This window comes from Eulemur rufifrons, chromosome 27 (assembly GCF_041146395.1).
Source record: "Eulemur rufifrons isolate Redbay chromosome 27, OSU_ERuf_1, whole genome shotgun sequence".
NCBI lineage: Eukaryota > Metazoa > Chordata > Mammalia > Primates > Lemuridae > Eulemur > Eulemur rufifrons.
Window position 1 is genome coordinate 17,545,331 of NC_091009.1, and position 22,088 is coordinate 17,567,418.

Consider the following 22,088-nt stretch of genomic DNA (forward strand, 5'->3'; position numbering starts at 1 on the left):
CTGGAGCCACTGTCCCCAGCTCAGCTCGCCCGCAGCTCTGCGGTGTCTGTTTTCAAGCAAAGGCAAAACTGTGTCTCTAATGAGACACACGCTGATGGCTCAGGAGGTGGGTTGTGTTTCTCCTCCTCTCCTTCTGGTCTCACCTCTGCTGGGTTCCCTCCCTCCCAAGCTCCCACCCTTCCCCACTCCGGAGCTCTGAGGCCGCTTTCCCTCCCACCCACGGTCAGGGGCAGATGACTTCCAGCTGCGGAAGGAGAACACTTACTATCCTGCAGGATAGGTTCTTAATATACTTCCTACTCACCCTTCCAAATAAGCCCCTGAAGTAGATACTATTTGCTCTACTTTACAAATAACATAAAACGATGCCCTGAAATTAAAAGTTGAGGACCTTGCCCAAGGTCACACAGCTAGAGTATTAGAAGGCAGGTTGTGTGATGCCAACACTGTTCCTATTATGCAGCATAGCTTCCCGCTGCTCCTGGGGCTTTGGCATGTGGCCCCGGGGTCCCTGGGGTGACCCACAGAGGGCTGGCTCCAGGGGAACAAAATGACCAGCCAGTGGGAACAGTGACTACAGCTGCAGAAATCACACCAAGGAAATGTGGCAAAATGACAAAGTAAATTCAACCCCACTGAGTTGAGGTCACACACCCCTCTATGTCCTCCCCTCCCCAGCAGCTAAGCAGTCTCAGCACCTCGAAATTCCAGAGTACGATGGGCTGGTCGGCACCTCAAGCACCTTGATCTTTTCTGGAATCTTTCTACCTACTCGGGTTACAGTAATGCCACAAGGAATGCGCACTGGATGTGATCACATTTAAAGCTTTTCTCTTCCTTGTGGTCACTGGAGGTTAACAGGAACGTGAGACAAAGTAACAAACGTAAGAAGCCGCTTTTGTTCACTTCTGCTTGTTAGCATCACTTCGCAAAGCCCCGACTCTGTGACATGGTGCAGCTCTCCAGAAAGGTGCTTTGAAGACAAAACAGGATAGAGCACATGGCCACCCATGTCTCTTGGGTCACTATATTCTTTACATGTAGTTTAAGGAATTAAACTATATTTAATACATGGCTTAGTGATTACGCCTCTGTAATTGACAACCAGTTGCACTCTTGCACCCAAACTTTGATATGATTTTGCAGGTACTGAAAAATCTTACCTGTGTGCAGCGGTGGACTGAAATCCTCACCGCAGTCTGGCAGAGCTTCTGGAAAGGGCTGCTCCCGGGCCGCAGGCCTCTGTCTATAGTCCTCAGTAAGACTTCTGAATAAAACTGACTTTAATTCTTTAAATGCTTGATTATTTTTTCTTTAGTCAACAGGAGCCTGAGAGGAAACGGAAATGCGAGGCAGCTGAGCCTGGCAGAAAGCTGCCACCGTGGGTCCCAGTTCTGCGCTGCCTGGCCACGGCACCGGAGGCGTCTTGGTTCTCTTCTCTGACCCAGAGCCGTGACCAGGCGAAGCAGGGGGGATCAGGGGCTTGTGGGATTTTATAAATGGCTCATTGATTTATTAAAAGGAAAACACTGAAAGACAAACACATTCAAGTCTGAGTTTGAATGGAAGAATGATAGCTATGGGGAAGTTCATAATTAACTTACATGCCCTTTTCTCAACTTTAAAGCACTAGAAATCCAAAAATCATCATCTTCGACAGAAGCATCTCTTGTGTCCAAGCTCTGTGACCGTGGGCATGAGAATAACACCTAATTCACAGCTCTTTTAATGATTAAAGAAGACAAACATGTATTTTTTCAATGGGTGTCTTCCCCACACAAAAAAGTTATTTCACCACTATCTATGTCTGCAGTAACTCTAAACATCTTTCATAGGAAGAAAAAAAAAAACCAAATTATTTCCTTTCATTATTAATGCAGAAAGCAAGTCCTGGGTAGAAGTGATTTCCCCTGGATGTGAAGAGCAAATGAGACCTGCGAGCTCTTCAGCTCTCTCTCTGTCCAGTCCTTTGGCTCTGATTTTTACGTCGGGTTTGAGCCAGAGGCATTTGTTCAGAGCCTTGTCAACAGACGGTGCAAGAGGAACCACCTGAGAAACACTTTTTTAAAAAGCAAAGCAGTCCTCAGGTGCTGAATTCTGATCCTAGTTTGTTTCTCTAGATGGGGCTGAAGAGGGGATGGCTCAAGGTACCCAGAGGCGGAAACTTGGTGTGAGGCTTCCAGCACTCCGGTCTTTGCTCCGCCCGCCCTGCCCCTCCCAGCCTGGCCCCTGCTGGGCGGGTGCCCCCACCAGGCCCCAGCCCTGCGGAGCTGAAGAGACCTCCTTTCCCCTCGACCAGGCCAGGACGTTCCAATCTTGCCTCTAGGAAACAAACAAACACTACAAATTATGTATTTTCCCATATTTCTCCCTGAATGGTCAAGGGAGGTAGAGGTTTTTACTCAGGAACCATCTGGGTTTTTGGCAAAACCACCGAGCCTCTCAAATGCAGCCTTCACAGGGATACTGAGGGCGTTATTTTTTTTTTTACCTTTTGTGTATATATTTTTTTATTATAAAATAAGCTTACAGGGAGATCTAGTAAGTGTTCAAAACATTCTGGAGGTGACGGCATTACAGATTAATGCGGCTTCTCAGCCTTCCTGCAGAGGCCCCTGGCCCGGCCCCCCACCTGGCCCCCCCACCTGGCCCCCCCCACCTGGGGGCCAGCGCTTCTCAGCTGAGGCAGAGGAACATCTGCATCGGAATATTCTCGGTTGCTTGTGGAAAGTGCAGCTTCCTGGCCCCGTGCTAGACTCTAAATCAAAGTTGGAGGTTTTAGAAAATTTCGTTTTTAACACACTTGGGAGCTGAGGCTCCCACACGCCAGAGCCTGCTGTGCCGGCTGCTAGAGAACACCCCCTTTGCACACCTAACAGAGCTCCCAGGTGAGCAGAGTCCCTGTCCGCCCTCCATCCTTGGGGAGCAGCCCTGGGCTCCTGCTGGGGTCCCCAGGGAGGTGACTGCCATCACCTGCTGTGCCAAGTTCTCAGCTTTGGAATCTCCTCAAGCAAGGTTAGAAAGTGTGGGGGAGAAAAACCCTTCACACACAGAAACACTAAATACATTGGGGCTTTTATTTACATAATGGCGCAAGAAAGGATACAAAAGAAGCCTCTGGGTCAAGTACATAATGGGAAAGCTCTAAAACGCGATTCTCAGTAGGGTGCCGGCCCTGATATTTAAAAAAAAAAGTTAAAGAGGAAGGAAAGGCAAAAAGGTAAACTGAGACAGGATCCAAGTTCTTAAGCTCAAGGAACAAACAAAGAGAAAAAACACAGGAGCCTCACAGGAGAAATGATGACTCAGGCGAGTGACAGTTTGAAGTTCATCTTCTGTACCCATGAACCTGACTCCCAGGACGATCCCTGCAGGGTTTTGACTTTGGACATTTCTGAGTTAATGCTTAACCAGACTTTAAGAATTTCAGGGTCAAATGTGCTGGACTACAGTTTTTCCAATTTGGGGGGTGGGGTGGGGAAGCTCTTTTTGAGACAAGACTCCCAGGCAAGGAAAAGGCCTCAGCAGCTCTGGTCCCTTCCCTGGGTCCCCTTCCATGTCCCCAGGAGGAGTCTGTGAGCTCCCTGGGGCTCGACAGCATCCCTAGGTCTCGGGAGGGTGTCCTCCAAGCCTCCTGTCTTCATTCTCGTGACTGGCAGCCCCCACGGGGCCGGACTCTCTGCCCCACCAGCTGTGCTTGGCCGCTTCTCCCACCTGTGTCTCTGCTTTTCCCCGCCCCCCCAGCGTGCGGGGCCAGCTGCAGCTACCTCACACGTGTGGGCAAGTGCCATTATCAACTTTCTTCCCTTGTGCTAAAACAAGATCACCTGTTTTCTATTCTCCTCAAATATTAATGATGCAAGAATTGGGTTCCAGTTTCTCTTCAACATGAAGTTGAAGCTTCAGAAAGCAAAGCTAAGTCTAGCTTCACAGCTACGACCTTCTCCTCCACCCATTCCTTTCTCTGTCCCTCTCTCTGTCCCTCTTGCTACGTTTTCCACCTCCCAGCGCCTTCTAGTTGGGCTTGATCAAAGCAGCGTGAGTGTTGTGGCCTCCCTCCCACCTACCTGACGACAGGCAGGTGTGGCCGCTGACCCTGCAGATGCTCAGCAAAAACCACTTTGGACTTCTGGATATGTTGAAAATAAAGTCAGAACAGTGGCCTGTGGTGGGGCTGGCAGAGGGGCACGGCGTGAGGGACCTGCTCTTTCCTTCATCTCCCTGTCCAGTGGCAGTCCATGGTCATCCCTGGTGGGTGTCAGGCCTGGGACCCGTGCCCATGCTAACCTTTGAGTCCAGGTGAGATGAGGTCAGACCAGCCAGCACAGAAGAGGAAAGGAAGCTACAAAGGCAGCCAGTGTGGGCTTATGGCCTCAGAGGGGTTCTAAGCACCAGCCACGGCACTTCTGGCCACCCAGCTCCCCTGGCCCCACCTAGAGGCACAGGCCCAGCCCACCGGGGCTCCCCAACAGTGATGCTCCAGACCCGCTTCCTGTACTGCCACCTCTCTCCCCCAGCGTCCTCTTGCCTTGTTTCCACTTCCCCCACACTTGTCTCCTACGTACTGGTTCCTTCTCTAAATCCACATTTTCACTCCCAGACGTTCTCTCTGTCTCTCAGCCCCTGCGAGCACCCAGCAGTCAGGAGCGGGCAGATGCTGCCAGCAGTCCCGACCGAAGCCAGCTGCACCCTTGCAGGAGAGTCTGGCTGGCCCCAAAGTCACGGCTGGGCCAAACTAGGCCACACCAGGCACCACAGCGCTCAGGAGCGTCCCTCGGCCAATCTGTCCCAGCCACCCATCCCGCATCTGAACTTGCCCTTCCTTCTCCTCTCCTTGCCAGCCGCACGACTATGCAAAGATGGGGGAAAATGACAAGCTTTTTATCTACTTGAAACAGTCACGACACACTTTCTACACAGTTTTCAAAGCATCATAACCTTCAAAGAGGTTTTGTCTTCCTTCTTCTCAAGCCTGTAATTAAACTCCTGGTGACAGAGTGACGGAGGAAGGGGCCGGGGGAGGACAACTTGGGAAGTAAACAGCTCCTGAGCTGCCCTCAGAACACAGGCAGCCGAGGGCTGTGAGTGCCCGTCTGCCCGTGACCTTCCCAGGAGGGTACAGCAGATCCTCTGAGGTCAACATCCTCTCTCCCCCCTCGCCATCGCCACTCTGCTTCCCACGCTCGAATCTGTCCGGTGTTGGCCCCCATCCGGCACCTGCCACCTTCACCTGAAGCCTCAGGCTTTAGCAAACCAACTCGAATCCCAAACCCAACCTCGGCCTAATTCTCTGCAGGATTGACCATGGAATCCACACGTGTCTGAGACAGGAAAAGCTCGGCAGATGGGCAGGGATGACTCATTCGTGACACTCATCCGACTCAACAAAGAAAGACATTTTTTCTCCTCCAAGTCTGCTGTGAGTTCAAGTCTGAGACGCTCCTGGGTTCGCGCCGTCCCGGGCCGAGGCTCCATCACTCCGTGGTGCCGGCCCAGGCAGCGGCCATCAGCGCACGAAGGAGACCACGCTGGTGGCCACCGCGAACGGGGCGGCGTAGGCCGAGGCGAATCCTTGCAGGCCGATGACCACGTAGCGGCATCCTTTGGTGATGACCTTCCCGACGTTCTAGTTTTAGGAATAGAAGAGAAAAGCAAAGTATTTGGGTTAGGCATCGTTTGAACTCTGCCAAGAGCCATGGTAACTGACTTAGAGAATCATTTTTCCTCATTCTTTCAGGGCAAAGTAGCAAGTTCCCGTGTTTCCGCATCGCTGGGGGAAGTTCCCACCCCAGTCTAAGAGCATGTGGGGACTCAGAACAGACATCATCGCCCTGTAAGGTGCTTGCAAGCACAGCATATTTCCAGATGATTCGGGGACTTTCTTAGAAACAGGAGTGAGGCTGCCAGTTCTAAAACTAACCCAGTTTGTTTTATATTTTAAACCAAAGTCCACTCCTCTTCCAGCTAAAAGTTCCAGCTAAAAGTTAGAGGACCATCTGAAGGCTGGGTCAAGTTTTCCTTCCTTCACCTGATCAGAAAGCCCATCCTGTCCTCCTTCCACCTGCAGGGCATATTCGTGTCTGACCTGCACATTTGTCCCTCTGTAGTCTTCTGCCATGCCCTAATTGCTGCATACACACACACACACACACACACACACGCACACACACACACATACACGTGTATACACACACACACACACACACACACACACACACGTCTTGCGTTTCCAATACAATTATAAGCTCCTGAGGGCAAGGACTGGGCTTTCTTGGTACTCACTCCACCACTTCCTCCTCTGCAAGGCTGGGCAGGGGACATCCAAAGGATTCCAATGGGATTGCAACAGAAAAATGAAGACCACCCCCACCAACTAGCACTGATCGCACAGTTGCCCCCGGTCTTCTCCCCTCCCCCAGCTTCTGTCATCGCTCTCAGTGACATCAATGTCCATGTAGATGACCTGTGCCTTATCTCACACACTTTGTCTCTCCTCCCTTTGACTTTTCCAACTCCCATAACCACTGGGGAATGTTTTCATTTAAAAGTCCTGATCGCAATCACAAATCTCATTTTGACTTCCAACACTTCCAAACCTACCATACCTGTCTAGTCTGGTTAACTTTCTCTCGCTCCCAGGCACTACCTCATACCCTTTCCTTTCTCCTCAACACAGGCACACACACACACGTCTCTGTACTTTCATTGGAAGGAACCACTTTATTTTCCACCGGAAAAAACCAGACGTCATCAGGGGACGCATTCATCTTCCCACCACTCTCTCCAGACCAACCTGTGTCTGGCCCGGCCTCCCCGACCTTGCCTGTGCCTTCTTCCCCAGGGCCATTCCCTGACACTTGCTGTGGGTCCCTCTCTCACCCTGCTCTTGGCTCTCCCCTCTGCAGCATCATTCTCCTTCCCTCCCCTGGATGGGTCCCAAAGCTTACACCCATGCTCAGGGGTCACCTTCACTCCACAGCCTGCCCCAGGTCTCTGCTCTCCTTCAATCAAAGCAAGCGAGGGAGCCATCCCATGTGCTGCCTCCACTTCCGCACTTCCTGTTCCCTGGATGCCAATAACTCTTCAGCTCAGACTCACATATTCAACTCTCTACTTGAGATCTCCACTTTTTGAGAGCCCACAATTCCTCTGGCGTGCACTCTCCCTGGTAGCACCAAACAAAGAAACTTCACTTTGATTGGCTACTGGTGTGTCCCTGGTGGCTTTTGGCTATTCGGCTTCAGTGAGAAGCAAGGACAGAGAGGTTACATTTATCCAAGTTTATGTACCTGGTGAGAGGCAGAGCTGAAGTTCAATCCCAAAGAAATCTCACCTCAGAGCCTGCACCCTCAACCCCATTATATACACTTCCCTTCTTTAATAAAGGCAGTAGGTAGCCTTGTAGTGAGCTGCTCATGGCCTGGCCTTGAATTCCGGCTCCACCACTTACTTATTTTCCATGTCCTAAGTTTCCTCCCCAATACAATGGGAACCTTTAGTAACTACCTCATTGGGTTGTTGAGAGGATGAAATGAGTTCATGCAGGGAAAGCAGAGCAAATGCCTTCCCATGTGAGCTGTTATTATGGAAAATAACATCTGCTTCTTTTTATTATATACATAGTAATTTAGGTTTGTGGTGATAATATAGAAATCCAAGATATTTTTATCTGTTCAGGGAAGTTTCTTAAGAGTATAATTCCCTATGATTTCTGGCTTACTTGGGATTTCGTAGTTTCAATGACAGAGTCCCCTGCAAGAAGATAATGAGGGTGGGGACTTTGTTATGCTCTATGCTGTACCCCCAGCAGGTAGAAGGAACCTGAGTGTTTCCTTCCATACCTCTCCCGCTAAACGACGAGATTTGGGGAAACCAGGTAATGTCTATATGTTCTCCAGACACTGCTTGCCCGGATCCTACCCCGTGACTTCTCAATGAGACAGTGGGCTGGAGCATGGTGCACGCATTTGGGGGGAAGAGGGGTCGTGAGGCTGCTAGGAGATACCCTTCTCTAAATGTGTGATAGGAATCACTGGGAGAATTATATGTTCGAAACAAACAACAAAAAACCCCTTATTCTCTGCCATAAGGATGACAATCAAGAGTGAGCCTTTATAAACAAGGCCACCGCAATCACGATGGTCTGAGTTACATTTGACATTTTTGGTATTTGTGCCTCCATTTTCCTCATCCTGTTATTTTTTAAAAAGCCGGGTGTCACTTCATCTTTGCAATTTAGAAACAAAAATTGACTCAAATAGCTCATTAACTGGAACACTGTCAAAATACAGATTTGAGAAAAGAAATGCAAAGAAATGTAAACTATCCATCAATCACCATTGCAGTGTCATTTGAGAGAGCAGATTTTGGAGTCTTTGATCTGAGTACAGCATTCTACCCAGAGGATCTGTCAAAGGGGCTCTGGGGTATGGGGGGGGCAGAGAGAGGGAACCTACTTTCTTTCTCCAAGTTGGAGCCTGGTTATGTTCCAGTTGGTGCCAAGAAAGTAGAAGTTGCTCTTTTGAAGGGCAGAAAGGCCATGTCCAACCCTGACCTGACAACGTCCTCTCCCCTGGCCTTCTGGCTCACACTGTTGAACTAGTGCACAACACTCTGGAGCTTTCATGCCCACAGCTCTGCCTGCAATGCCCCTTGATCTTGGATGACCCTCCTTCTCTATCTAGGGAAAGCTTTATTTTCAGTTAAGGTAAAATTCACATAACATAGAAGTCACCATTTTAAAGTGTACAGTTCAGTGGCATTTAGTACATTTACAATGTTGTGCAACTACCACTCCTATCTAGCGGTGGCGGGTGACGAAAACCTGTACCCCATTAAGCAGCTGCTCTGCACTCCTCCTCCCCAGTCCCTGGCAACCACCAGCCTGGGTTCTGTCTGGATCGACCTATTCTGGGTATTTCATACAAATGGAATCATAACCCAATATGGCACCTGTGGGTCTGGCTTATTTCACTCAGCATAATGTTTTCAGAGGTTCATCCAGATTATAGTAAGTAGTAGGATTTCCTTTTTATGGCTGAATAATATTCCATTGTACGTATATACCACATTTTGCTTATCGATTCATCAGTTGATGGACATTTGGGTTGTTTCCACCTTATGGCTATTGTAAATAATGCTTCTATGAACATGTGCGTATAAATATTTGAGTACCTGTTTTCAATTATTTTGGTTATATCCCTAGAAGTGGAATTGTGGAATCATAGGGTAATTCTATGTTTAACTTTTTGAGGACCTGCTAAAGTCTCTTCCACAGTGGCTGTGCCATTTTACATTCCCACCAGCAATGCACAAGGTTTCCAATTTCTCCACAGTCTCGCTAACATTTATTTTGCATTTGTTGGGATTTTCTTTTTTTTAAGAGTAGCCATCCTAAAGAGTATGATGTGGTACTTCATCAATATCTGGTGAAATCTTAACTCATCCTTCTGTGCCCAGTTTCCACGTCACCGTGATTTGCACGAAGACCTCCCTGACCTTACAACCTCACCTGTGAGGTGCTCACTGCCTTAGCTCAGGGCCAGCCACCTTCACAGTGGTGCCCAGCCATACCAGCATCCCCGGGAGGCAGGGGACTCTCCAGGGCAGGGCTGCATCATGTGCATTTTGGAATCTTTAGTGGTTAGCAAAATGCCTGGCGCGTGGTGAGTGCTTCTAGAACATCATCAAGTGCTAAACCCTGAGCAGAGGTTTTATCAATTCACAGCCGAGAAGCAAATGATGGCTTCTTTGTGCTCACCTGGGACAGGGAAGAGAAAGGATTAGTCCTAGTGCGACTCTAAGCCAGAAAGCCCAACTTTATAGTTTTTATTAGTATATTTTACCGCTGCCTGCTGTGTACCACTCCAAAAGCTGCTGACATACCTTGAAAGAGGGTGACCAACCTCAGCTCCCAGGCATGGAGACTGAATGGCTGCAGGTATGATAAGAGCAGCTAGAGGACACAGATCACGGGACGATAAATCAGGTGGGGGCCATGGCCTTTGGCCAGGACACAATGACTTTTGTAACTTTTTTCTCAGTATCCTTGTCCAGGCCAGAGGAGCTTCCAGAAACGGCTTTGAGCGCTTCCAGGCAGAGGCACCTGGGAATTGCTTTTGGCTTCTGACTTCTGAGAAGCAAACTGTCATTTATCCCACGTTCGTCCTTCCTCTCCCTCGCCCCCCAGTCCTCCCTTAAGGTAAATGGCAGAGCGTTTGAAGGCCCCCGCGGGCACAGTCGGCTAGGAGAAGAGAAAGGCAGATTCCACGCGTGCATGTTTGTATATTTACTGAGCTCCCAGGCCCTAGAAATAAGCCGGGTCATATTTGGGGGGAATAACCAAGACATTTCTCAGCTGGTGGGGTAACCTGCAGAGACTGTCACCGGAAAACAGATAAAGTGGGCTGCAACTCCTTTCTTTCAACTGGGTCACCTTCTCCAGGTCACCTGACCACGCTAAAGCTTCAGTTTCCCATCTGCAATAGGGGCACACTGACTCCTGCTAAGAACCTTGGTAAGAGCCGCTGAGAATGTGCGAACCCTCCAGCAGCGGCCCGATTTCGCTTCTGTTATGGCTTATGACTCCTGTGTGCCTCTGGCGAGGGAGTGCAGGGCCGGGAAGCGGGGGTCGCAGGGGCAGCCCCCAGGGGAAGCTGAGCAGAGCAGGCGGTCAGGCCCCGACCCCCGCTCTGCAGCCGGTTCATCCAGCCACAGCCCCGCCGGGCGGAGCGTGGGCCGGGACACCGCAGCCCCGGCCCCCGGCGTGGCAGGCGCAGGGCCCCTACCTTGCCGTACTTCTTCAGCTTCTGCCGGTATCTCTTCTTGGGCTTCTCGCCCGGGGCGGCCTCCTCCAGCGGCTCGTAGGGCTCGGGCAGGACGGCCAGGTGCACTTTCCGTGCGCTCCGGGCCCCCGGGCGCCGCCCGCCCGCCGCGCTCTCCGCCGCCCCCGCCGCCTCGTCCCCGCACTCCAGGTGCTCCAGGATGGGCGCCGCCTCCTCGTCCCCCTCCGTCCTCCTCCCTCGCCCTCGGGGCCCGCGGCGCGGGAGGCCGCTCGCCGCCTTCCTTCGGAGCCTGGTCCCCACCGTCATGATGCCGCGGCCCCTCCGGCGAAGGTCCGAGCGCGAAGACGCCGACCTTCGCTCCCCGCCCGCCCCTCCGCCCAGGCCGCCCGCCCCAGCCCGGACGGGGCGGGGGACTCGGGGGTCGGGGTCGCAGCGCCCCCTGGCCGCGGGGCCCGGGATGGCTGCGGCTCCGCTCGGGACGGGCCTCCGGGTGGCAAGAGCGCTCGGCCCATCCCGCACCGCTCATCGCACCTGCAGCCGAAGGGATGAAAATACACCGAAAGCTCGGTGGACAGCGAACACACAAAACACGTTCAACTGCACTTGCAACGGAATTAATGAACCCCAAATAATGGGACTCCATTGCCCACGTTCAAATGGGCAGATAGAATAGTGATAAAAAAGATCCCACTCTGGCTTTGGGGAGATGGTCACGATAACACGACATCCATGGGGGTGCATGTTGGTGGCAAGCGTTTGGAAAGGCGATCGGAAAGTATGTACCGACAGTCTTAAAAAACGTCCACATCCTTCTAGGAAATAATCAGAAACGCAAGGCAGGGTGTCCGCCGTGTTCTTCAATCTGACGCACCGTGATTCACAGTGAAAACGTGGAGCAAATCAACGAGGATGGGCTAACTACATCGTGGCGCAGACAAACGACAGCATGTGACGCAATCATTAAAATCACGATTCTCAAGACCATCACTCTGCGAGATGCGCATTCTCGGTGTACTGTGCATCTCAGCCTGCTGGAATTCCTTGTTTTGTTACATGGGTGAATGTCTTTGAATTCTGAGGAATGTGGAATTGAGTATAAAATAATATGGGGTATTAATTTTATCAGTATTTTAACATTAAAGTTTGTGATAAGTTTAAGATTAATTTGGATATGTTGGTATAAGTACATAAAACATTTATGATATTTAATTTAGCTCATCAGAATATAAAATAGTTTTGTGATTGCAACTCAAAATGTGCGATCAAGTAGGCAGTAACGAATGCTGGTGAGGATGTGGAGAACGTGTACAACACTTGTACGCTCTTGGTAGGAATGTAAATTAGGACAGTCACTATGGAGAGCAGTCCAGAGATTCCTCAAAAAATCAAAAATAGACTACCATATGATGACCCAGCAATCCCACTGCTGGGTATATATCCAAAGGAGGGGAAATCAGTATAGCAAAAAGATATCTGCACGCCCATGTTTTTGGCAGCACTATTCACAATGACCAACGTTTGGAATCAACCTAAGCGTTCATCAGTGGATGAATGGATAGAGAATATATGGCACATATACACAATAGAGTACTTTTCAGCCATAAAAAGAATGAAATCCTATCATTCACAATGACATGGATGGAACTGGAGAACATTATGTGAAGTGAGATAAGCCAAGCACAGAAAGACAAATCTTGCATGTTCTCACTCGTATGTGGGAGCTAAATATTAAAACAATTGATCTCACAGAGACAGAGAGTAGAATGACGATTACCAGAGGCTGAGAAGGGTAGCAGGGAGCGGGAGATAAAATGGGGACGGTTAATTGGTGCAAAAATATAGATAGATACAATGAACAATATTTGATAGCACAACAAAGTGACTATAGTCAACAGTAAATTATGGTATACTTTAAAATAACTAAGAGTGGAATTGGAATGTTCCTAACACAAAGAAACGATAAATGCTTGAGGCGATGGATACCCCAATTGCCCTGATTTGATTAATATGCAATGTATGCCTGTATCAAAACATCACATGTACCTTATAAATATACACAACTATTATGTACCCATAATTAAAAATAAAAAATTTGTACAAGAAAAAGAAAAAAATGTTTAATCAATTGATTGAGACTTCTAGTTGATTGTCATGTGATAAATGATTTAACTTATATTTGATATTATATACATAAACTTTATATGTAAAATATAATTTAACTTATGTGTAATTCAATTTCAGGTGAAAGAAGTATGAAAATAAATTTAATTTACTATATTTATAAGAATTACATAAAGTTTTATTACATAACTGAAGTATTTGAATAGAAGGTCAATATTAAGTTTGTAAAAGATGGCCAGGCAAAGTGGTTCATGCCTGTAGTCCCAACACTTTGGGAGGCCGAGGCGGGAGGATTGCTTGAGACCAGGAGTTCAGGAGTTCAAGACCAGCCTGGTCAACATAGCCAGACTTTGTCTCTACAACAACAACAAAAAAATAAAGTAAAGAAAAGAAAAAGGAAAAAATTAGCCTAGCTGGGGGGCATGGTGGTGTGTACCTATAGTCCTAGCTACTTGAGAGGCTGAGGCTGGAGGATCCCTTCAGCCCACAAGTTCAAGATTACAATGAACTATGACCATGCCACTGCATTCATGCCCTGGCAACAAAGTGAGACTCAGCAGTCTGTTAGGGAGTGAAATGTGTCTCCCTGCCACCCCAAATTCATATGTTGAAGTCCTAAGCCCCCAGTACCTTAGATATCACAGTATTTGGAGATAGGGCCTTTAAAGAGGTAATTAAGGTTAAATGAGGTCATGAGGGTGGAACTCTGATCTAATAGGACTGGTGTCCCTGTAAAAAGAAGACACACCAGGGATATGCACGCACAGAGGAAAGACCATGTGAGGACACAGAAACAAGGCAGCCACTGGCCAGCAAGGAGAGAAGCCTCAGGAGAAATTAGACCCGATGACACCTCGGTATCAGACTTCCCGCCTCCAGAACTGTGAGAAAATAAACGTCTGTCGTTTAAGCCACTCAGTCTGCAGTGTTTTGTTATGGCAGCTCCAGCAGACTACTGGCTGGGGTTGTAGCTAACTACGGGGAGTTGGGAGATTTCTAGGTGGTAGCTAAGTTGGTGTGTCCTTACAGCCAACAGCTCCAGTGGCAGCCTCCAAAGCCCTGCATTGGTATACGTTCTACTTGGATTGTGGGTGTGAGCCACCACGCCTGGCCTATTATTTATTTTTTTGGTGGGGGGTGGTTTATTGTAGTCATCAAATGGGTGTGAGGTGGTATCTCATAGTGGTTTTGATTTATGCTTGCCTAATGATTAGTGATGTTGAACATCATGTGTTTATTGGCCATTTGTATATCTTTTTATTTTTTTATTTTTTTGAGACAGAGTATCGTTCTGTCTCCCTAGCTAGAGTGCAGTGGCATGCATAGCTCACTGCAACCTCAAACGCCTGGGTTCAAGTGGTCCTCCTGCCTCAGCCTCCCAAGTAGGCGGGACTACAGCCATGCAGCACCACGCCTAGCTAATTTTTCTTTTTGTGGAGATGGGGTCTCACTCTTGCTCAGGCTGGTCTCGAACTCCTGAGCTCCAGTGATCCTCTCACCTTGGCCTCCCAGAGTGCAGGATTATAGGCGTGAGCCACCGCGGCCAGCCTGTGTATCTTCTTTAGAGCAATGTCTATTCCCATCCTGTGCCCATTTTTTAATCAGGTTATTTTTGTGTTGTTGTCATTGCTGTTTTTAAGGCATGTGTCTAACAACAGATTTGATTTTGCTGAGGACTGATGAGGAATCTCCTGGAGGGAAAGACGGTGAGTAGAAAACACCACAAAGAGCATCAAGTCTCTGAAAAATGGTCCCACCACAGGGCACAGGTAGGTTTTGGCTGTTATCTTTCAGCACTCTTTGCTCCCACCTGCTCAAGGATGACTCCTATACCATCACTTCTTTCTCCACTACCCTCTCCAGCTCCCCCAAAGCAGCCAGATGAGATGGGGACACTCGCTTTATGGAGACACACTCTATTCAAAGGGGGCTGCAGGGAAATGCTGCCTGCTGGGAAGAGGCTGGGAAGACAGGAAGGTAGAAGGAGAGTTCCGTGCAGAGATGAGGTGGGAGGTGGTGGGTGCTCCCTTGGGGCGCGTTTCCAGACAGCCGGAGGAGAGGATTGGTACAGAGCATTGAGAGCACGAGTCTGAGGGGAACAGAGCACCCTTGGGATGAGAGATAGGCAAGGAGAGAGACGGCCCGAGGAAGGGGTACAGTCCAAGCCTGAGCTGAAGCATGATTTCAAAAATGCAAACGCCAACACAGGGGCTTTCAATTTTTGTTCAGAGCATGAAGACGAACAGAAAGATTTCTACTAAGGAACAGGTGGATATGCTGAAATATGACTGTGGCCACAGCTAGGGAGGGTGCCCTGGCAAGTTAATCATCTGAGACTTTAAAAACAGCTACAGTTCACACACTGGGGCAAGGGCAACAAATATGTACCATGTACTTTGCCAAACCAGCTCAGTCGTGATAGACTTTCCATGAAAGGCCATTCCTTGACCACATGTTACTATACAAGCATGTCCCCGAGAAGGTCTCATCTCTCTTCCCCAACTCCCAGCTGCTTATCAAAGCGTTCTTTCCAACCACATGCTGAGACTTTTTCTAAGAGGAATTCTGGTGACATACTCCATACATCTCCATGATGTCTTGGCCCATCCTATCAACTGGAACCCGGACACCTGCCCAACTGGTCCATCTCCAAGCCTGTGGTTTTTGCAACAAAGGCAAGAAAATTCTCAACCAAATTTTTATTTCAGTTTTTTCTCTCAACGATTGCCAGGCTTCAGGGATAGAATATAACCATAGTTAAGACGAAATAAAAACCCATCAGCTTTAGAAACTATGTATACATATGCTTTGAAGGAATTTACCAAAGGGATACTTATGGAAGTATGTGTAGATTTAATTACAAAGACATTCATGGCAATGTTATGATATAAAAAAATTAGAAAAAAATCAAAATTTCCCTCAAACAAGGGATTGAGTAAATCAATTATATCTTATGAAATAGAATATCATGAAGCCATTAAAATATTTTAAAACAGTAGAGTCTTACTGCCCTAGACTTCAAGGGAGAGCCAGAAGGGGGTGGCTGGCAGGAGCCAGCAGAATGTAACCCTTTCCACCCCCCAACACCCCCACACATATAAATATATATATTTTCCACTATATATAATTTTCATATATAGATATAAAATTTCCATATATTTTTCTATGAAATAATGCATCGGGGGGTGGGGAAATTTCCATTCCTTAAAAAAAAGTTTGAAGAGTATTGAAGGATATTGACACAAAGACACAGAATGAGGTCTATAGATCTTAAGTGAAAAAAGTATGTTGTAAAGCAATGGTCAGTGCGATTCTCATTTTGTGAATTACTGTTGAGTAAATGGATTAAAGACAGCCCCAGTGGATCAGCCCTCGTGCCATTTACATCTGCACCCAGGACTCTTAACTCAAGCCTGCCAGCACCAAACTCAAAATTCTTACACATCCAATCGCTTTGAGTATAGCCCAAACATCTTTTGCCCATTTATAGCCCAACGTCTTTGCATAATTTGTGAAACTGCACCCAACATCCTCTAGCCATAGATACGACAACTCTGGGGCTGTTGCACTGGGGTGCACTTGGCTGCTGCACTTGGGAGCTCTCTGACCAGAGACTCCCCACCATGCGGCTGAATGACACCCCTAGACCTGTGACCCCCTTCTCTGGTCCCCCCTTCCCCTGGGAGTTTCCTAGCCCGTCTCCCCTTCTGGTGGCAGCCCCGAGCTGCTCCCTCTGGAAGGTCTCCTGCTGTGAGGACTTCTCCTCCCAGGACACTACTGCCATCTCGTGGTCTTGTCTTTTCCTTGATCACCCCCTAAAGTTCAAACTCACATACAGAATTTCCCACAGAAATAGCAAAATATTAACACTGGTTTCTGGATGGTCAAGTGTTTCAGTTTTATTTTTTTTCTTCTTTTGGCTTACCTATGTTTTCTAAATTTTTGTTCAACATGTATCATTTTTAAAAGAAAAAGATTAAAATATTTTATTGTTTTTTTAAAACAGGAGAGTGTATAAGATTATTTTTATTGCTATTCTGAATTATTTTATGATTCTTGGCTGGAAAAGTAACACTTATGGGTACAGGAACAGGCTGGGCGCAATGGCTCACACCTGTAATCCTAGCACCCTGGGAGGCCGAGGCGGGAGGATTGCTTGAGCTCAGGAGTTCGAGACCAGCCTGAGCAAGAGCGAAATCCTGTCTCTACCAAAAATAGAAAAAAATTAGCCAGGTGTGGCGGTACATAACTGTAGTCCCCGCTACTTGGGAAGGCTGAGGCAGGAGGATCGCTTGAGCCCAGGAGTTTAAGGGTGCAGTGAGTTATGATCACTCCACTGCATAGATTCTGTCTCAAAAAAACCAAACCAAACCAACCAAACAAACAAAAAAAAAAACCAGGTACAGGAACAGCACAAAGGATGGAATTTCTGAATTGCTGTAAGTGTCCTTTGAGAAACTAAGCCAAACAGAAGAGTCACCAAGGTAAACATTGATTTTAGAAAATCTTTGAGTGGCTTAGAAACTACGCATTTAGAAGGGAAAAATGAAAGGTAATTATTAGCCAATTAGCATGGGTTCATTAAGAAAACCATTATTCCAGATAACCTTTTTCTTCTTCCTCCTTTTTCTTCCTGTTATCTTTATTAAATATCATGGAAAGTGTGTCTAGATTTCAGCTAAACATGTGGCAAAATCAAAACGAGGAAGAGCAAGCTGAATGGTCATAGGTTTAGGAAGACTCATAATTGGTTGAGTGAAATAAATGCAGATTAATGTGCTGTCCACAACTTGTGCTTCAGGCCCTCCTGGTGCAGGATGGAGCTGGAAGGGACGGGAGTAGGGAAGAAGAGGGGCTTGCTTTGGGACAATGATTTTCTTTGTGCCCTGGTGCCTGGCCTTCACAATATTGAGGGCAGGCTAGCCTTGTCTTTGTTACTGTTGAAACAGCAGTAGCATGACCACTTTTGGGAGGCAGCTTATTCTAGATTTAGCATCACAAGAGCTCTTAGAATCTACAATGTTTTGATTCTTGGACTAAGTTTATTATTCGATAATAATCTATACAAATTACTATTGGAGTTGAAAAATTTTTCCACAGTGGGTAGAGTGATATCAACTTCAGAGTGCTTCATGTAGAATAATTTAATTACTGAGAGCGTAATGAAAAAAAAATCAACCCAATGTAACTTAGATTATTGAAATCATCTTAATAAAATTTTGAGAATCTACAATGAAATCCAACTGGCTTTGTTTATATGTAAAAAGATATGAGTTGGGTATTATAAACATGGTTAAGAAAATTTGATTTCTCATAAACGTTAAGGATGTGAGGTTTCCTATTGTTTTACTTGCTTTACTACTTCCATGTCACCATATAAGTTAAAATATGACTTACCTAGAGATGAACTAAGCTCAAAAGTCAGCTTCTTTCAACTTCCTATTTTAATTTTCAAAGCAAACATCACTGAATTTTTTTTCTTAGAAAATTAAAGATCAAGATTGAAATACTACTTTCCCACAACTTGTCTGTATTTCAAATGTATTAGCACCAAACCACTGAGTACAAGCTGAGTTAGAGCAATTACTAGGAAATTTTACAGAACACATCTATTTTCAATGATCACATAGTAGAGCTTTTATCTTGGTAGAAATTTTTTAAAAATTCATGATTTTTTAAAAAGATGATGTTTCTTACATGTAATAAATATTTTATATCTATGAATGGCTTTTTGGACTTATTACCATACTGTACACGATGTCCTAACAGCCTTGAAAAACTAGCATTTCTTTAAAATGTATATATATTTTTCTGGATAATTCACCTTCATCATATAACCTCCACCTTCCCATACCTCTTGCTTTATATTGTGGTGTTCTGTTACATATACAGAAAATGTAAATGATGTTACAGACCAATAAGATGAATGAAAAAAATTAACTTTTAACCATTCTGGCTTTTAAAAAAATCTAAACATTATGTAGATACATTTCTATATAAATGCATAATCTAATTTTGGCAATAAATAATTCAGTTAGAATATTAATTTAGAGAAAGAAAAATACATTATGTATTCCTAAGACAAGAGTTCATTTTTAATGTTTCCAACTCCATTAAATATAGGACTTATGATTTTCACATTTGAAAACATCTACAAATTTACTTAGTATTCCCCCAAGTACCAATCATTGACTCATGACTGTATATTCTTTATTTCTGTTACTGATCATGTCCTGAATCTACAACTATCACATTGTTACTGACAACATCCAAATATGTCTTGAGATCCAGATTCCAGTTTATAATCTGTCTATAGGACATCCTATTCAGAGTAACTTCAGCCTGCCATCTAATTTATTGCACTGAGCTGCAATCTGTTTATGTGTTAAATAGAAGGGTTAAACTTGATTATCTTTATCCTGTGATTTTAGGATTTGAAGCTTGAAAGCAAACTTATTATTTTACTTCTAATCTGGGCAGCTGATCATTCCTTGATTCTTTTAACTTATTTGTGTCTTTATATTAAAAATTGGTTTCTTGTAGGCAGGATATAGTTGAGTCTTGACTTTTTTATCAGATTGGACAAGTGTAGCCTTCGCATTGGGGCTCTTCAACCATTTACATTTAATAGGATTTGGCTTAAGATTGCCACTTGCTGTTGGTTTTCTGTTTTTCCATTTTTTTTTTTTGTTTTTCTTTTTCTGCTTTTTTCCTGTCTTCCTTTGGATTGAGGTTTTTTTCCCTTGTCCAATTTAATTTAAAACATTTTTTTGATTGACAAAAATTGTATTACATTTATGGTGTACAGTATGTGTTGATATATATATACTTTGCGGAATGGCTAAATCAAGCTATTTAACATATGAATTACCTCACATACTTATATTTTGTAATGAGAACACTTAAAATCTACTCTCTTAGTAATTTTCAAGTATAAATATAGCTATTAACTATAGTCACCATGATGTACTATAAATCTCTTGAACTTATTCCTCCTAACTGTAACTTTGTGTTTTTTGACCAACATCTTCCCAATCCTCTCCTCACCCCGCTCAGCCTCTGGTAACCTCTATTTTACTTTGTTTCTATGAGTTTGACTTTTTTAGATTCCACATGTAAGTGAGATCATATGGTATTTGTCTTTCTGTGCCTACCTTATTTCATGTAACATAGTGTCTTCCAGTTTCATCTTTGTCATCACAGGACAGGATCTCCTTCCTTTATGAAGGATGAATAGTATTCCACTATGTATATGTATCACATTTTCTTTATTCTTCTGTGGATGGATACTTAGGTTGATTCCACATCTTGGCTATTGTGAATAATGCTACAATGAACATGGGAGTGCAGATATCTTTTTCTTGTCTTGGCGATAGGGTCTCACTTGGTCACCAGGGCTGGAATGCAGTGACATCATTATAGATCACTGCAACCTCAAAGTCCTGGGCTCAAGTGATCCTCCTGCCTCAGCCTTCCAAGTAGCTGAGACTACAAGTGTGTGCCACCACACCTGGCTAATTTTTCTATTTTTTTGTTGAGATCAGGTCTTACTTTTGCTCAGGCTGGTCTCAAACTCCTGGCCTCGAGCAATCCTCCTGCCTCAGCCTCCCAAAGTGCTAGTATTACAGGCATGAACCACTGCACCTGGCACAGTTATCTCTTTGTCATACTGATTTCATATCCTTTGGATATATACCCAGTAATGGGACTGCTGGATCATATGGTAGCTCTATCTTTTAATTTTTTGAGGAACCTCCATACTGTTTTCCATAATGGCTATATTAATTTACATTCCCAGCAACAGTGTACAAGGATTCTCTTTTCTCCACATCCTTGCCAACATTTAGCTTTCATCTTTTTGATAATAGTCATTCTAACAGGTGTGAAGGGGTATCTCATTGTGGTTTTGATTTACATTTCCCTGATGATTAGTGATGTTGAACATCACTTTTCCTTCTGCTTGAAGGATTTCCTTTAACATTTCTTGCAGTGCAAACCTTCTGGCGATCAATTCTTTTAGCTTTTGTTATGTCTGAACATTTTTATTTCATCTTTGTTTTGGACAGGTATTTTATCCAGGTGTAGAATCCTAGTTTGACAGTTTAAAGTTTTTCTAATATTTTTCTGGCTTGCATGATTTCTGACAAGTCAGCTGTTATCTTTGTTCCTCTTCCTCCTTATGTAATATGTCTTTTTACCTGTGGTTGATTTTATAGTTTTTTTTCTTCTCACTGGTTTTAAGGCAACTTGTGATACAAAAACTTGACATAGTCTTTTTCATCGGAGTTTGTTAAACATTTGAGGTCTGTGGGTTTATGGTTTCTAGAAAATCTGGAAAAATTCTGGCCATTAGATCTTCCAATGTTTTTCTGTCCCCCTTCTCTCCTCTTCCTTAAGGATTCTACACAGATATTAGGTTGCCTGACATTGTCCTCCGGCTCAGTGATGCACTGTTCATCATTTTCCATCTGTTTTTTTTTTCTCTATTTCATTTTGGATAATTTCTATTGCTATGTTTTCAAGTGCACTATCTTTTCTTCTGCAATGTCTTTTTTTTTTTTTGTTGAGACAGAGTCTCACTTTGTTGCCCAGGCTAGAGTGAGTGCCATGGCGTCAGCTTAGCTCACAGCAACCTCAGACTCCTCGGCTTAAGCGATCCTACTGCCTCAGCCTCCCGAGTAGCTGGGACTACAGGCATGCGCCACTATGCCCGGCTAATTTTTTTCTATATAGATTTTTAGTTGTCCATATAATGTCGTTCTATTTTTTTAGTAGAGACGGGGTCTCGCTCAGGCTGGTCTCGAACTCCTGACCTTGAGCAATCCACCCGCCTCGGCCTCCCAGAGTGCTAGGATTACAGGCGTGAGCCACCGCGCCCGGCCTGCAATGTCTTAATATACTAATTCCTCAGTGTGTTGTGAACGCTGTCACCTATGTGGCACTTCCTACAGTACGTGGTTCATTTTTAACTTGTGTCTTGCAGCTGTTACTAACTTCAAGCCTTTTTTCATGTTCCTTCCACCTGGAGGGTCTTTTCCAATCTGTCTTTTAAATTTCATCCATCCTTCAAATCCCTAAAAAAGCCATCCTTTCTAGTGTCCATACAGAACTCACTCTTCTAACTTCTATAGCATCTATTGTGTACGCCTGTTTGAGCACTTCCATTGTTTCCTATTTGGGTGT

The 22,088-nt window shown here is 45.5% G+C and overlaps 1 protein-coding gene across 1 annotated transcript; it reads right to left on the minus strand.

The window, feature by feature from the left end:
• Positions 1–3,057: 3,057 nt before the first annotated feature.
• C27H1orf115 (chromosome 27 C1orf115 homolog) lies at positions 3,058–11,165 on the minus strand. Its single transcript, XM_069459364.1, has 2 exons — positions 10,788–11,165; positions 3,058–5,626 (listed from the first exon to the last, which is right to left on the minus strand). Exons 1-2 carry the CDS (start codon positions 11,088–11,090, stop codon positions 5,507–5,509), a joined length of 423 nt encoding a protein of 140 aa, XP_069315465.1. The 5' UTR covers positions 11,091–11,165; the 3' UTR covers positions 3,058–5,506.
• Positions 11,166–22,088: the final 10,923 nt, after the last annotated feature.

Coding starts and splice junctions, on each gene's coding strand:
- C27H1orf115 (XM_069459364.1), bottom strand. CDS start 11,090: ATGACGGTGGGGACCAGGCTCCGAAGGAAGGCGGCGAGCGGCCTCCCG. Junction 5,627..10,787: donor AGCTGAAGAAGTACGGCAAG/GTAGGGGCCCTG, acceptor TCCTAAAACTAG/AACGTCGGGAAGGTCATCAC.